The following is a 16,843-nucleotide window of genomic DNA, read 5'->3' as shown; positions in this document are numbered from 1 at the left end:
GAAGAGCTGCTTTGGTGGTTCAGAAATATATCCCACTAATTACCAGACTGTAGACAGCAGTGGAAGCTGGTGGGAGGATCTATCGGAGGACAGGATCATTGTAATGGCTGGAATGGAATTAATGGAACGTATCAAACATATGGAAACGAGCCTGTCCTCCTATAGCTCCTCCCACCAGCCACTGGTAGACAGTGTAATGTTCATTGTTACATGCTGTTTGACACTGTAGTTAACTGAAGCCGCCTCTTATATTCCATAGGAGAGATCAAAAACACTGCAACTAACAATGCAATACCATTAAGACAATTCGCAGGCAATGGAGACAAAATAAAGGAACGATAGCATGGAAATAAAGTGGGAAGTTTATACTTTGAGGGTAATGTCACATATTTATTTGCATTGAAAGATGTTGCAGGTCTTGTCCAGGAGATTTAAACCAGTATGTAGCCTATCGGAAACAAAGTGTAAGCAAAGTAAAAAAATATTAATTTAAAGGACAGTACCATATTGTATTGGTGTCAGAGTGGGATGAAACTACTGAGAGGCCATCAAAGGCATGCCTGGCTGTGAGGGACTTGAGATAGAGAAGCATAGTGGCCTGTTTACTGAAATAATTGGGTAGTTCAGCAAAGGAAGGAGGTGGCCCCAAACTTCTCCAAGCAGGTTGTGCAATGCAAAGAATTTGCACTCCGATGGTGCAGTATCATACCGATATCTGTGGGTGTCGCTCAAGAGCGGTGAATATGCCTCTCGCTTTCGCGTAGTCGTTCTCCCCCCTATCAGCCACCCTCTCTCTTGTACTATGTGTGTGATCCGAGTGTGTCGGATTACCGTTCTCCTGGCAGCAGGATATTACGCTGGCAGCACGATCGAGGATCTTTTTTTTTCAAAATAAGAGTCCCCCTAAAAATACATGCTAATCTTTGGGAATATCAATTGTTTTGGCGTGACTAGTAAAGCAACTGTTTTTCAAAGTATTGCAACCACCTTTAAAAAAAGTGATAATTTGATGTACTTTTATTTTAATATTGTATTATTTATATCAGCATTTCTTTAGAGAGTTTACACAAATACTGGTATGTTCATAGGTATTGTGTTGGTTTTTGTAAAGAAATATACTTTAAATACAAATCAAATAATATGTCATTCAAATTACTCAATAGAGTCTACAAAACTTAAATTGTGCTGTGCAAGGGGTTCAATATAGAGTGCTGGGGACTTCTTACTCCAATCACTGCAATGTAATAGACGGTAGGCCTATAAATTACATATTGGCTTATAGACAAAAAAACGACTCTGTGCCGATGTAGAAGTGGTGTTGGGAATACTCAGTACGGTCTGTAGAATTTATATATGGTGTTATTTCTTGGGGGACTGAGGTCTACATACCCAGCAGCACTTTCTAACTCCACCCATTCCAGTGGTCCCAATGCAATACACTGTAGGCCTATAAATGCTATATATATATATATACACAGTGCCAGTCAAAAGTTTGCACACACCTATTCATTCAAGGGTTTTCTTTATTTGGACTATTTTCTACATTGTAGAATAATATTGAAGACATCAAAACTATGAAATAACACATATGGAATCATGTAGTAACCAAAAAAAGTGTTAAACAAATCAAAATGCACTACCGTTCAAAAGTTTGGGGTCACTTAGAAATGTCCTTGTTTATGAAAGAAAGGATACTTTTTGTCCATTAAAATAACATCAAATTGATCAGAAATACAGTGTAGACATTTTTAATGTTGTAAATGACTATTGCAGCTGGAAACGGCTGATTTTTAATGGAATATCTACATAGGCGTATAGAGGCCCATTATCAGCAACCATTACTCCTGTGTTCCAGTGGCACATTGTGTTAGCTAATCCAAGTTTATCATTTTAAAAGGCTAATTGATCATTAGAAAAACTCTTTTGCAATTATGCTAGCGCAGCTGAAAACTGTTGTTCAGATTAAAGAAGCAATTGAACTGGCCTTCTTTAGACAAGTTGAGTATCTGGAGCATAAGAATTTGTGGGTTCGATTACAGGCTCAAAATGGTCAGAAACAAAGAGTTTTCTTCTGAAACCCATCAGTCTATTCTTGCTATTCTTGTTCCATGCGAGAAATTGCCTAGAAACTGAAGATCTTGTACAACACTGTGTACTACTCCCTTCACAGAACAACCAGAGTAGAAAGAGGAGTGGGAGGACCCGATGCAAAACTGACCGTGAGGACAAGCACATTAGAGTGTCTAGTTTGAGAAACAGACACCTCACAAGTACTCAACTGGCAGCTTCATTAAATAGTACCTGCGAAACACCAGTCCCAATGTCAACAGTGAAGAGGTGACTCCTGGATGCTGGCCTTCCAGGCAGAGTTCCTCTGTCTAGTGTCTGTGTTCTTTTGCCCATCTTAATATTTTATTTTTATTGGCCAGTCTGAGATATGTCTTTTTCTTTGCAACTCTGCCTACAATTTTTCTCCTTTATTTAACTAGGCAAGACAGTTAATAAGAACAAATTCTTATTTTCAATGACGGCCTAGGAACAGTGGGCTAACTGCTTTGTTCAGGGGCAGAACAGGTTTTGTTGTCAGCTCAGGTATTTGATCTTGCAACCTTTCGGTTACTAGTCCAACGCTCCAAACACCACCTGCCGCCCCAATGCCAGCATTCCGTAGTCGACTCTTCACTGTTGACGTTGAGACTGTTGTTTTGCGTGTACTATTTTTAAATGACACTTCTACAGTTTAAAATGCATTAAAAGAGTAGAGCAGTATTCTTCAAACTTCTTTAACTTCTTTCAATTAAGCAATTTCCCCTCCGTTAACTCATGTAAAAGATACTCTCGCATGCCATTGTGACAAAGCGTATTTACATTGCGCTCTGATAAGACTGCTTTAGAGAACAGCACACATAAACACCACAACTAATACCTTCTGACTGTTTTCTAAAATGGGGGCACCCATTTGTATAGTTTAGTGTCACTTCCATCTCAACACCATGCATTAGCAGATACTGGAATGCCTGATGTTTCTGAATTGGAAGTAGTATATCCTTTAATTCTCTTTCATGCTGGCTTAAAAAAATCCAGCATCTTAATATTTAATGTAATGCAATTACTACTACTGACTATATGTTGGATATCTACTGTATGGCTATAACTGTCCAATGTGAGTTTAAAGTTCAATATCACATGCTTAAAACCCCACCAGTTGTTGGCTGTTCTAGAAACATTTGGCATAACATCTTTGCTGTCACAAGACAGACTGTAATTGCTGACTCGCAAAAGATGCAGGGCACATTAACACAATTAGTTGCTTCAGATATAACTTCAAAAGATCATTGTAATGGAATGTAGTAAAAGACCAGCAACCCTCCGTATTATTCAGTGCCCAGTGAAATGACACCCTATATAGATTCTACAGACCCTACTGAGTACTCCCAACAACACTTTACATCTGCACAAATAATAGCTTTTTTTCACTACAAGCCCAATATTGTTAACATACCAGTCTGAACATTGTATTTTTCAATAGTGGTCTTAAAAAAATGTTTTTAAAAACATATTACATTTTTTCCCCATAAATTCCTTCTTGTATTTGGTTATAAGAACAATAAAAATTGATCAAAATGTTATATATTTTGAATGAGTTTTGCAATGTTTTGAAATGTGGGTGTTTATTTTGAAGGTTACCTCATTATCATAGAAAAGTGAAGTCATCGTTAGTGCTGCTAACAGAATAGTATTGTGTGTTAGATAGAAGGTGAGCCTGGTTTCCAGCTGAGTGCTTGCTCTCTCTCAGTGCGTGTTTGTGTTGTCATTATTATCCAGTGTGCTACCAGCTCAGAATGGCCAGATTCACTCAGACTGAAACAAGAAGGCAGCAGCAATCACATCAGCCCCATCCCGCTCACACCAGCCTGGTTTTCACTGGACCTGGGGCACCACCTACCGAACAACCACTACTACTTATCCCTCACCAGCACCAGTACTCCCAGATCACATTTCCTAAACCCATGAACGGGTCAGAATCCATTTCCATTCATCCGGAGAGCGGCAATATGAAAGACCAAGATGCCATAAAGCTGTTTATCGGGCAGATACCGCGGAACTTAGAGGAAAAAGACCTGAAACCTCTGTTTGAACAGTTCGGGAAAATCCACGAACTGACAGTTCTAAAGGACCGATACACCGGCATGCACAAAGGTAACGTGTGCCCCCCCCCCCTCCCCATCCAATGGCATATAGCAAGGCCTAATACAATTAGCTGTATTTCGTTTAATTACAATATTACGTAGCCTTCAATTGCCAGTCGAATGGCTGGCGACTCTTGCATTTACGCACCATTTTTTTTGTGTGTCTAACTCAACATTTAGCTCTCTAAATGATTGTAGAGAATTGTAGGAATAATTATTGCATACTATTTTTCGTCAAACATGCATGATAACCTAGGCTACTTTTAATTTTCGTGGTCTCATGTTCCCAAATATTCTAATGTGGCCATGGGCATGCACATATGGAGATTTCATAGTTGTAGTGATCTCGCGCTGATTCTTAGCTTATATTATTGCTTTCACGCATACACAATCCACACGACTTGAGTGTTTACAGACTTCAAACGTGATAATATTTCATATAAATGTGTCCAATGTATTTGTATTTTCATAACGCTCTCTCAGAACTGGGGCAGAGGCGCTTAAAAGGGATACATTTTAAAAGAGCCCCCCCTTGACTCTCCCAAATTGTAGGTACAGGCAGCATCCTTTATTTATCCATATGCTTTCTGTAACATCCCACCATGTGCTGCTCAAGTAGAAGCTAAGCCCAAGACCAAATAAATTCGGTGCCAAAATGTACAAAATAGGGACGCAAGGACTGTCAAGAGATGACAAACGTTTACTGCGCGCAGCCAGCAGTGTTGCTGCTGCTATGGTGTGTTGCCATGTTGGGTTTATGGAGGTGGATGTAAATAAATCACCAACAAAAAGACAATGTTAAACGGATAGTTTGGGATTTAGTCAACGATTCCCATTATCCCCATTGGCGGATGAACTCGTGGATACCATTTTTATGTATTTGCATTGAATATGAAGGAAGTGAGAGGTAGTTTTGCTAGCGTTAGCACAATGGCTGGAAGTCTACAGGAACAGCTAGCGTGCTACAGTAGCAGTCATTGCGTTAATGCGTGTTAGAAACTTCCTTCAAACTGCATTGCCAAAATCCCAAACTATCCCTTTGAAGATGCGCTATGCAGAAACTCTCCAACATTTCTTGTTGCTGAAATTCTAATAGTTCACCTTCACCATTTCAGTTTATGTGACAAAACAAGTAAGTATAATGTAAAAAAATCATTGTACCATCTACATCGCTGTGAAATATATTTTGCATAACCAAAAGTATTGTATTTTCAGCTGTTTGAAGATGGCATACAAAACTGAACGGTGTAAGACACAAAAACAAAACTTAAGGGGAGCATAGAAATAGCCCAAATAGAACAGATCTACTGCTTCTTAGACTTGCTTTCAATGACAATGACAGATCTATAACACATTTCTATTTTTATTTTAGCTTGATTTAACTAGGCAAGTCAGTTAAGAACAAATTCTTATTTTCAATGACGGCCTAGGAACAGTGGGTTAAGTGCCTGTTCAGGGGCAGAACGGCAGATTTGTACCTTGTCAGCTTGGGGGTTTGAACTTGCAACCTTCTGGTTACTAGTCCAACGCTCGAACCACTAGGCTACCTTGCCTCCTCTCTATGTGAATTTGGTCTTGTCGTGCAAAAATGTACATACTGCAGCTTTAAGATTCAATGTTTGTTTTCTAATGCAGTGTAGGGCATCGTCCATCATCATCATCATCTTCATCTTCATCATCATCAAACTTCTTCATGGAAACTGTAGCCACCAATAACTAAGGCTTCTTGATGTTACAGTATTGCAGAGGATCATTTAGCCTACATAGCATACTTCCATGGATTTAGTGTAAAACCAAATGCTGCCCAGACACCAAGATCTAAAAAAAATCTTTATAATCACACAATTGTGATTAATGATCAAATAAGGCTATAATAAGTTCAAATATGCACCATGTTAGTTGATATTTCCATCAATGGGATTTGGGCCTCCGTTGCTGTCCATGGTCCTGACAGCCCAAACGAGTTGAGCAGGAAAGGATATGACAGAATCAGTTGACTTGTGACCAAATGAAAGCTCTGAGATAAAGGCTTTCCCTGCTTAACATCACAGGTAATCTTTTAAATGCCACTTCTGACACATTTTAACAGACACTCTTACCCAGAGCGAATTACATGAGCAATTAGGGTTAAGTGCCTAGCTCAAGGGCACATCGGCAGATTTTTCACCTAGTCAGCTCAGGGATTCACACAAACAACCTTTCAGTTACTGGCCTCTTAACCGCTAAGCTACCTGCAGCCACCTGGCATTATTATGCCATTATGTTCACTCATTTCTGCCATTCCAAATAGGCTACTATGAACATGACGTGTTTACATTTCTGAAAGTCAAAATATAATTATAGACATACTGCATTATGGACAATGTCTTGATGGGTGTACAACATTATCAACCCAAAATCACGTTTGACATTATCCACAGGTGCGATAAGGCTGGTCAAATGTAAATCACTTTTGTGATTTCTGATGTCAAACTGTATCTGGTGTAAGTGATGAGCCACACCTAGAATATGTCCCTTCCAATGTGTCTCTGTTAATGAAGTGAAATAACTAGCCAGTAATCATTCAGCTCATGCTATGCCAAATGTCTCTCTCACCTATGGTTGGTGATCAAAGGTCAGAGGTCAATAGCTAGAGAGGACTCTAGTATGCCCCACACCTACATATGGCTATAATTCTGTGAGAGGTGTTTGTTTGTGTGTGTGTGCTTGTCTGTATAATAGGAGTATTTCTCAACCTCACACACTAGACAGTATTTGTGTGCAAAGAATAAAACGTTATTGCACTGCATTACATAAGGATTGCAGTACTTGGTTCTGGTTCTCAACAAACTGTTGGGTTATAATTGAAGTCAGGCCCTGAATGGTGGAATGCGTATGGAATATATGAGCAGAATTTCTCTGTGTGTCAGAAAGATGATTCACTGATGAGTCTTGAATTGTACATTGACAAAAGTCGTGACATCAACAGCTGTAGTTTACAATGTACAGGTTTGATCTCTTTAATTTATTATCTTCATCAATTTGGCACATTTATCATGACATTTTACAAAGTTACTGTCAATTAAAACAAGTTCCTGAAAATGTTCTATGCAAAAGCTTTCAATAACAAGAATTTTTTTGCGTTTATTCTTAGTACTGTGGGTTTATGCCTTCCGTGCTGAAATACCCCTGTTAACTTTATGCCTTTGTTGTTTTATCGTACGGAAGTCGCATAAGCATTTTACCTCAAACTAATTAGTGAAGGAATATTACTAAAGGTAAAACATTTCCTCTTAAATTAATCAATGTAAATGTATAGATTTTATTTGGAACATGGCCATTTCTGTGGAAATATTATACAATCAAGGCTACATTCTTGTTAGTGAATACTTCCTCAAATATGACAAGCATCGTCTCTGCTATTATGTGATAATAAAATCAAATTTAATGACCTATCTCATCAACTCATTTAACGGATTAAATTACTCGTTCTCCAAACAATAATAAAAATGATTAGTACTCTCATTCAAGTAAATCATTTTAGAGGTCAGACCCAAAATATTAATGTCAAAGTCCATTTTTATTCTTATTCATTCATGTCAAATAGCCAGGGTTTAGTTGAATCAGTTTACTTGGAATGTAATAAATCCTGGCCACACAATTTCCAGTATGAAATCATCCTAGTACTCGTCCTCTGCACTTCACTGGTTTTTCTATTGTCAATGCTTTATAAACGAAAAAGGATTAGGAATGTCATCTAATAGTTTAATTGTTCCTCAAAATTACACGCGCGAACGCACACACACACGCACGCGCACACGCACCCACACACGCGCACCCACACACGCGCACCCACACACACACACACACACACACACACACACACACGCACACACACACACATTTTCCAGAGAAGCAAAATTGCATTCATCGAACCAAAATGGTCCTTACATTTACTGAATAGTTGTGTGTCATATTTTGTCATTTTGATTTACATTATATTCATAGTCTGTTGTTTCCCTCCCTTCCTTCCCTTCCTTCCCTTCGACCGATTCTTTCTGGTAATCCATCAGGGAAAACAAGGAATTTGTTTGTGAAGCGTGATAATAATGCGTGGCTATAATAACTTGACTCGAGAGGATTAGCAAATGTGCATTGTCTGAAGCTTCAGTCTCTCGGGTGATCAGCTGCTCGTCTCCCTAAACAGTGGCTGCCTTCACCAATTAAACATGCAGTCTAGTCTCCCTCTTCAAATGATTTATTCTGCCTGTACTGTCGATGGCCAGCTATTTATTGTCATCCAATTGGTATTAATAGGTCGACTATTTCCTGATGTTGGATCTATCACTCACAGTGAAAACTTCTCCTGTTGTTTTTAATTAGGCCCCACTCACACAACAGGCTTTCAGTTTAATATTCATTTTTCTCTGTGTGTGTGAAGGCTACCTGAAGGTTGCAATTGTATTTTTCTTGATTTAGGTATGCTAGCAGTTTAATTATTTGCGGACTCGCATATGAAAAGCACACAAAGTCATTTTCAAATGTATTTTTCTGTGTTGTTCTGTGGCTAGTAAGAGGGTTATTGCATAGGTTGTGTCAATCTTATCAGATCTGCTTTTGAATACAGATACAGGTTTAGCTGTGTAGACTGAAACACACACACACACACACACACACACACACACACACACACACACACACACACACACACACACACACACACACACACACACACACACACACACACACACACACACACACTTGATGAGAGGAGGATGGGTGGCAGGAGTGATTCAGCATACTGGACAGGCAATACAAACATGTCTGTTCTCATCTGCCTGCTGAGTATCAATATTAAGCTAGTGTCAGGAGGATCATTGTGTTAATGCATTTATAAATGGACCAAAGATATTGCCGTAGACTCAAGCCAGTCAGAAGCACATTAAATCATAGGAATAATCTAATGAAATATTTATTCAAGTTACATTTTTTCTTCCCCACTCTGATGGATGGGCTCCACAGTGGGGGTAGTAGCCCAGCAATAATGGAGAGATGGAGGGAGGCAGATTCAAGCTACAGGGCGCTGTAAGAGCATATAGGCCCACCCAAATCAAATGGTATTAAAAAGAGACAAGACCAGTATCCCCACTGAGATTATGTAAATGTACCAGAGTGTTGACAAAACAAATCTAGAAATCTTTCCAAACCTCTCATACAGTATGTGATTTAAAGGGATGCCCCTCTCCTCCATATTGAAGCTGCTCATATGGAAGGAGCTAAGGATCACGGCGCTGCGCCAAGGTATGACAGGAACCCCTCTGGGAAAACAGATGGGAGCAAATGTACTTACAGGTAATTGCCAAAATAAAGGAAACACTTGAGTAAATGAGAAATACAAAGTAAATTGAAAGCAGGTGCTTCCTCACAGGTGTAGTTCCTGAGTAAATTAAGCAATGAACATCCCATCATGCTTAGGATCATGTATAAAAATGCTGGGCAGGCCCAGTTGCCCATTTTTTTGGCTACCATGGCTATGCCACAGCACAGACACTGCTTTATAGAAATTCAGTAAATAACTTCTGTTGGCTGCCGGTGAATGCTCTATTCTAGTTCTTTGGGATCTCAGTGCTGGGTTTAATACTATTGATCGTAACATCCTTGTTGACCGGCTGGAGAAGTGGGTGGGAATCTCTGGCGATTCCCTCGACGGGTTCAGGTCATATCTACACTACCACCGTTTGCCTTGATGACAGCTTTCCACACTCATGGCATCAAAGCTAAGCTGTCATCAAGGCAAAGGGTGGATATTTGAAGAATTTCAAATTTTATTTGTTTAACACTTTTTTGGTTACTACATTATTCCATATGTGTTATTTAGTAGTGTTGATGTCTTCACTATTATTCTACAATGTAGAAAATAGTACAAATAAAGAAAAACCCTTGAATGAGTAGGTGTTCTAAAACTTTCGATGTGGCATACGTTTTTCAGTGAGCATGGGTATCGTCCCCAGCACCTATTCACTATGGTGTCCCTCAAGTCTGGGCCCCGTCCTTTTCCCCCATGTACATACTTCTGCTTGGTGATATCACCCGCAATCATAACACTCAGTTTCATTGCTAGATGGATGACACACAGCTTTATTTACCAATCAGACCCATTAACCAAGCTAGCGTAGCTAACCATCAAAGTGTCTTGCTGAAATGTTGGATGTCTGACCATTTTCTCCAGCTTAATGGTAGCAATCAGAGGTTGTTTTATTTGGAACCCACGTTGCTATAACCCAGATTGTAAATAGCTTTGGTCATTTGTCCATCAATGTAAAGCCTAAGGCAACAAACTTTTGTCTTCTTTGACCCTGACCTAAAGATCAAGCTGCATGTAAAGAACGTTGTCCAGTCTTGCTTTTATCATCTAAGAAATATAGCTAAAGTCAAGTTAAACATGCTTTTATAGTTCATTCAGAAAGTATTCAGACCCCTTTACTTTTTCCACTTGTTATGTTACAGCCTTATTCTAAAATGGATTAAAAATATATATATTATAATCAATCTACACAAAATACCCCATAATGACAAAGCAAAATCACATTTATAGAAATGACAAAGCAACAGCAAATTTATAAAAAAATAAGTAGAAATATCACATTTACATAAGTATTCAGACCCTTTACTCAGGACTTTGTTGAAGCACCTTTAGAAGCGATTACAGCCTCGAATCTTCTTGGGTAAGATGCTACGAGCTTGACACACCTATATTTTGGGAGTTTCTCCCATTCTTATCTGCAGAAAAGCTCTGTCAGGTTGAATGGGGAGCGTTGCTGCACAGCTATTTTCAGGTTTCTCCAGAGATGTCAATCGGCTTCCATCTGGCCACTCTACCATTAAGGCCTGATTGGTGGGGCTGCAGAGAAAGGTTCTGGAAGGTTCTCCCATCTCCACAGAGGAACTCTGGAGCTCTCTCAAAGTGACCATCAGGTTCTTGGTCACCTCCCTGACTAAGGCCTTTCTCCCCCGATTGCTCAGTTTGCCCGGGCAGGCCAGCTGTAGGAAGAGTCTTGGTGGTTCCAAACTTCTTCCATTTAAGAATGATGGAGGCCACTAGGTTCTTGGGGACCTTCAATGCTGCAGAAATGTTTTGGTACCCTTCCCCAGATCTGTGTCTTGACACAATCCTGTCTCTGAGCTCTACGGACAACTCTTTTGACCTCATGGCTTGGTTTTTACTCTGACATACATTGTCAACTGTGGGACCTTATATAGACAGGTGTGTACCTTTCCAAATCATATCCAATCAATTGAATTTACCACAGGTGGACTCCAATCAAGTTGTGGAAATATCTCAAGGATGATCAATGGAAACAGGATGCACCTGAGCTCAATTTCGAGTCTCATAGTAAAATGTCTGAATACTGGTGTAAATAAGGTATTTTTGTTCGACATTTTTTATACATTTGCAAAGATTTTGAAAAAACTGTTTTTTGCTTTGTCATTATGGGGTATTGTGTGTAGATGAGGAACATTTTTATTTAATCCATGTTAGAATAAAGCTGTAACGTAAAAAAATGTGGGAAAAGTGAAGAGGTCTGAATACTTTCCGAATGCACTGTAGGCCTTTCTCAGGATATCTAATAAGTCAATATCTGGAGGGAATCCAAAAATAATTTGTGCATGAAAGAAAAATATGGAGTTCATATTGAGCATTTGCTGAAAATTCAGAAATGCATCAGAAATCATCCTTATTTTCAGCATACCAAAAAGTATATCAAGATCAGGATATGGACCTCAGCCAAGAGAGGCATCCCTGGAATCAATCTAGCCTATTATCTGGAATGTGCTGAGAAAACACAGATATGCGATGTATACAGTCAGTATTTGTCAACATGAAGAGAGAAAATAGGATGTCTCTTATCTCAGGATATTGTGAATGAATATGTGTCCGGCCGTAGGAAATATGTGATATTCGGAGTAATCCCTATGTCAGAAAGACATCTGGATTCAGAATATGTCAGGATATGGTGCAAATCCACAAAACTACAAATATGCATTGGAAATGCTTGAATAGCTCTAGAATATCAAAAACGAATCATGTTAATATATGTAGCCTTTTCACCCAGTGTTGTTGCTTTCAGAGGGTGCTTAGAGTAGGGACACGGGCAAGTCTAAAACATGGACTGGCTTTTGAGACGTTGTCTGATAACCCTTCTAGTTCCAACTACATGCATATGAAATGAATTGGGTTCCCATTAACCTTGGTTGTGGGTGATTTCACAGTGGTGGTTTTGCAGCCGTTGTCTGGACTGGAGGTCACCATCAAGGATGTCTGCGGTATTAAGGCTTGGGTTGGATGACTATTTGTGTTCGGTTTTATTTTACACCCCTTATTCACAGTTTATTTTGTTTCGGGATGTAATTTGGTCATGGTGCCACAGAGTGATGAAGAAAGCTCTTGAGTATGCTTTGTAATTTATACATTTGAGTTTGGGTCCATGTTGTAACATCACAGAATGTTTTTGACAGTGACGTCACTGATTTTGTGGTAGCCTTCAGAAAGCATTCACATCCCTTGACTTTTTCACATTTTGTTGTGTTACAGCCTGAATTTAAAACGGATTCAATTGAGATTGTTTGTCACTGGCCTACACAATAACCCATTATGTCAAAATGGAATGATGTTTTTCTATTTTTTTTTTTACAAATGAATTACAAATTAAAGCTGAAATGTCTTGAGTAAATAAGTATTCAACCCCTTTGTATGGCGAGCCAAAATAAGTTCAGGAGTAAAAATGTGCTTAACAAGTCACATAATAAGTTGCATGTGTGTAATAATAGTGTTTAACATGATTTTTTAAATCACTATCTCATCTCTGTACCCCACACATACAATTATCTGTAAGGTCCCTCAGTCGGGCACAGATTCAACTACAAAGACCAGGGAAAACATCCATGGTCTTTGGGGTTGAATCTGTGCTTGAAAATCACTGCTCGACTGAGGGACCTTACAATTATCTGTATGTGTGGGGTACCGAGAAAATCACGTTAAACACTATTATTACACACAGAGTGATGAGCCCATGCAACTTATTATGTGACTTGTTAAGCACATTTTTACTCCTGAACTGATGTAGGCTTGCCATAACAAAGGGGTTGAATACTTATTGACTCAAGACATTTCAGTTTTAGATTATTTATATATTTGTAAAGATTTCGAGAAAACAATTCCACTTTGATTTTATGGGGTATGGTGTGTAGACCAGTGACAATCATTTTTTACATTTAATCAATTTTAAATTCAGGCTGTAACACAACAAAATGTGGAAAAGGTCAAGGGGTGTGAATACTTTCTGAAGGCACTGTATCTTACTATTATAACACAAACTGTGCAACTTGAATAATTTGTCAGTAAATAAGAAATGAAGCATGTATTTTTCTTATTTATTTAACCTTTATTTAACCAGGAAATGCTTTGATTTAAAATCTCTATTTCAAGGGAGACCTTGCACGAGTCGCTTTTAATTCATTAATGCTTTATTGTTTGCTTTGTTTGGCTAAGCATGACAGCAAAGTAAGGTGAAGATACATTTCCAAAGATGAAATGATTTAGGTCACTAAAATACATGCAATAATAACTAGTGAGCTAGTTGAACATGTTTTAATCTGCTGACTTCTCTCTTTAAAAGACATAGATGGTAGGGCGGTAAAGGTACAGCACCTTCTCACCCATACCCAAAGGTCACCTTTATTCCACTGCGCTAAGTAGGAGGATAGAGGCCTATCTACACTAAGTGTAAAAGAAAATAGGAACACCTTCCTAATGTTGAGTTGCATCCTGTTATGCCCTTACAACAGCCTCAATTTGTCGGGGCATTGACTCTAGAAGGTGTCAAAAGCGTTCCACAGGGATACTGGCCCATGCTGACTCCAATGCTTCCCACAGTTGTGTCAAGTTCTTGACACACTGAAGCCGGTGTGCCTGACACCTACTACTACCATACTCCGTTCAAGGGCACTTACATATTTTGTCTTGCCTGTTCAATGGCACACATACACAATCCATGTCTCAATTGAGACATCATAGCTTTCAACTGGATTCACCTGCTCAGTCTCTATCATGTTCTTAATGTTTTGTACACTCAGTGTATTTTGGATGGTGCTTCCTAGAGGACTGCCATATCCTGCAGAGCAGAGTACTACGGGAGAAAGCGGGCAAGGAGAAAGGAGGAGAGCGAGAGTGATGATGTTTCAGTGAGAAATGCTCTCTGCTCTTTAATGTTGTGTTTGAGGTTGGCCAGGAACCGACTCATTTTTAGAAGCTGGGAAAATAAAATAACAACATTATTGGGATTTTAATGTAGTATTTAAAAAAAATAATCCCTCTCCATTTTGGAACGCTTCAGGAGAAGTAATGTGATGAAGCCTCTTTGGTCCAAGCTGGAGAAAATAATAAGATTCCTGTTATTTGTCTTTTTCCCAGTGTTGAACCCGCTGATGCCCTGTTTTAGTAAAAACAATGAGAGATTAGTCAAGCCATCCCAGCTCTTAGAATGCCAAATGACAGTAGTGATGAGCCTTGATGCAGGCCCAGAGACGTGTGTAGAGTGGCCAGTATCAGACAGGCAGACATGACAGAAAGGGATGGGAGGGAGCACAGCCACACGTATTGTATGCAGACAGATAGAGAAGGGGACAGAAGACAAGTGACAGATGGACACATGGGCAGGCACAATGGATTAGTGGAGTGAGAAAGATGAAGTGATTGTCAGAGCAGCAGAAACAAAGTGTTGCTTCGATCCTAAGGTGTTGTGTTTAGAGTGACAGCTGGGGACAAGGAGTAGTCTTCAGACAGGTTTAAAGCTATCTACTGTGGAGGGCCGGGGGATCTAAACAAAGGGTTTTATTAAGGTGCAGAGAGCAAGTTTAGCAGATATATAACAATCCTCCCCAAGCTGTTGATTCAACACAAACACACCAGCAATACCAGTAATGCTACTACTTACAGTATACTACTTTTACTACTTATAGTATTACTGCTCCTACTACTAGGCTATTATAACTATTTATAACACTACTACTCCTAATGCAGATACTATTGCCAAACTAGTGATACTACTACCACTACTACTACCACTACTAATACTACTACCACCACCACCACCACTACCACCACCACCACTACCACCATCACCAACACCACCACCACTACTACTACTACTACTACTACTACCACCACTACCACCACCACCACTACTACTACCATCATCAACACTACCACTACTACTACTACCATCATCAACACTACCACTACTACTACTACCACTACCACTACCATTACCACCACCACCAACACCATCACTACTGCTACTGCCACCACCACCACTACTACAACTACCACCACCACCACTACTACTATCATCATCAACACTACCACTACTACTACTACCACTACCACTACCACCACCACCAACACCATCACTACTGCTACTGCCACCACCACCACTACTACTACTACCACTACCACCACTACTACTACCACCACCACCACCACTACCACTACCACCATCATCAACACTACTACTACTACCACTACCACTACCACTACCACCAACACCATCACTACTGCTACTGCCACCACCACCACTACTACTACTACCACTACCACCACTACTACTACCACCACCACCACCACTACCACTACCACCATCATCAACACTACTACCACTACCACCGCTACTGCTACGACCACCACCACCACCACCACCACTACTGCTACTACCACCACCACCACTACTACTACTACCACCACCAGCGCTACTGCTACGACCACCACCACCAACACCACCACTACTACTACTAATACTACTACCACCACCACCAACACCACCACTACTACTACTAATACTACTACCACCACCACCACCACTACTACTACTAATACTACTACCACCACCACCACCACTACCACTACCACCATCATCAACACTACTACCACTACCACCGCTACTGCTACGACCACCACCACCAACACCACCACTACTACTACTACCACTACCACCACTACTACTACCACCACCACCACCACTACCACTACCACCATCATCAACACTACTACTACTACCACTACCACTACCACCAACACCATCACTACTGCTACTGCCACCACCACCACTACTACTACTACTACCACCACCACCGCTACTGCTACGACCACCACCACCAACACCACCACTACTGCTACTACCACCACCACCCCTACTGCTACTACCACCACCACCAACACCACCACTACTACTACTACCACTACCACTACCACCAACACCACCACTACTGCTACGACCACCACCACCAACACCACCACTACTACTACTACCACTACCACCACTACTACTACCACCACCACCACCACTACCACTACCACCATCATCAACACTACTACTACTACCACTACCACTACCACCAACACCATCACTACTGCTACTGCCACCACCACCACTACTACTACTACTACCACCACCACCGCTACTGCTACGACCACCACCACCAACACCACCACTACTGCTACTACCACCACCACCACCCCTACTGCTACTACCACCACCACCAACACCACCACTACTACTACTACCACTACCACTACCACCAACACCACCACTACTGCTACTACCACTACCACCATCATC

At 40.3% G+C, this 16,843-nt stretch overlaps 1 protein-coding gene across 1 annotated transcript in view; it reads left to right on the top strand.

The window, feature by feature from the left end:
* Window positions 1-3,825: 3,825 nt before the first annotated feature.
* The window catches only part of LOC135561340 (CUGBP Elav-like family member 5), a 39,481-nt gene continuing 26,463 nt past the window's right edge, over window positions 3,826-16,843 (top strand). Inside the window, exon 1 of the mRNA XM_065002788.1 lies at window positions 3,826-4,200. Coding sequence (XP_064858860.1) covers window positions 3,843-4,200 — 358 coding nt within the window. The 5' untranslated portion in view covers window positions 3,826-3,842. The remainder of the gene's footprint in view (window positions 4,201-16,843) is intronic.

This window comes from Oncorhynchus nerka, linkage group LG17, assembly GCF_034236695.1.
Source record: "Oncorhynchus nerka isolate Pitt River linkage group LG17, Oner_Uvic_2.0, whole genome shotgun sequence".
NCBI classification, from domain to species: domain Eukaryota; kingdom Metazoa; phylum Chordata; class Actinopteri; order Salmoniformes; family Salmonidae; genus Oncorhynchus; species Oncorhynchus nerka.
Note: the sequence above shows the minus strand (reverse complement) of the source record. Positions and strands in the feature narration are given on the sequence as shown.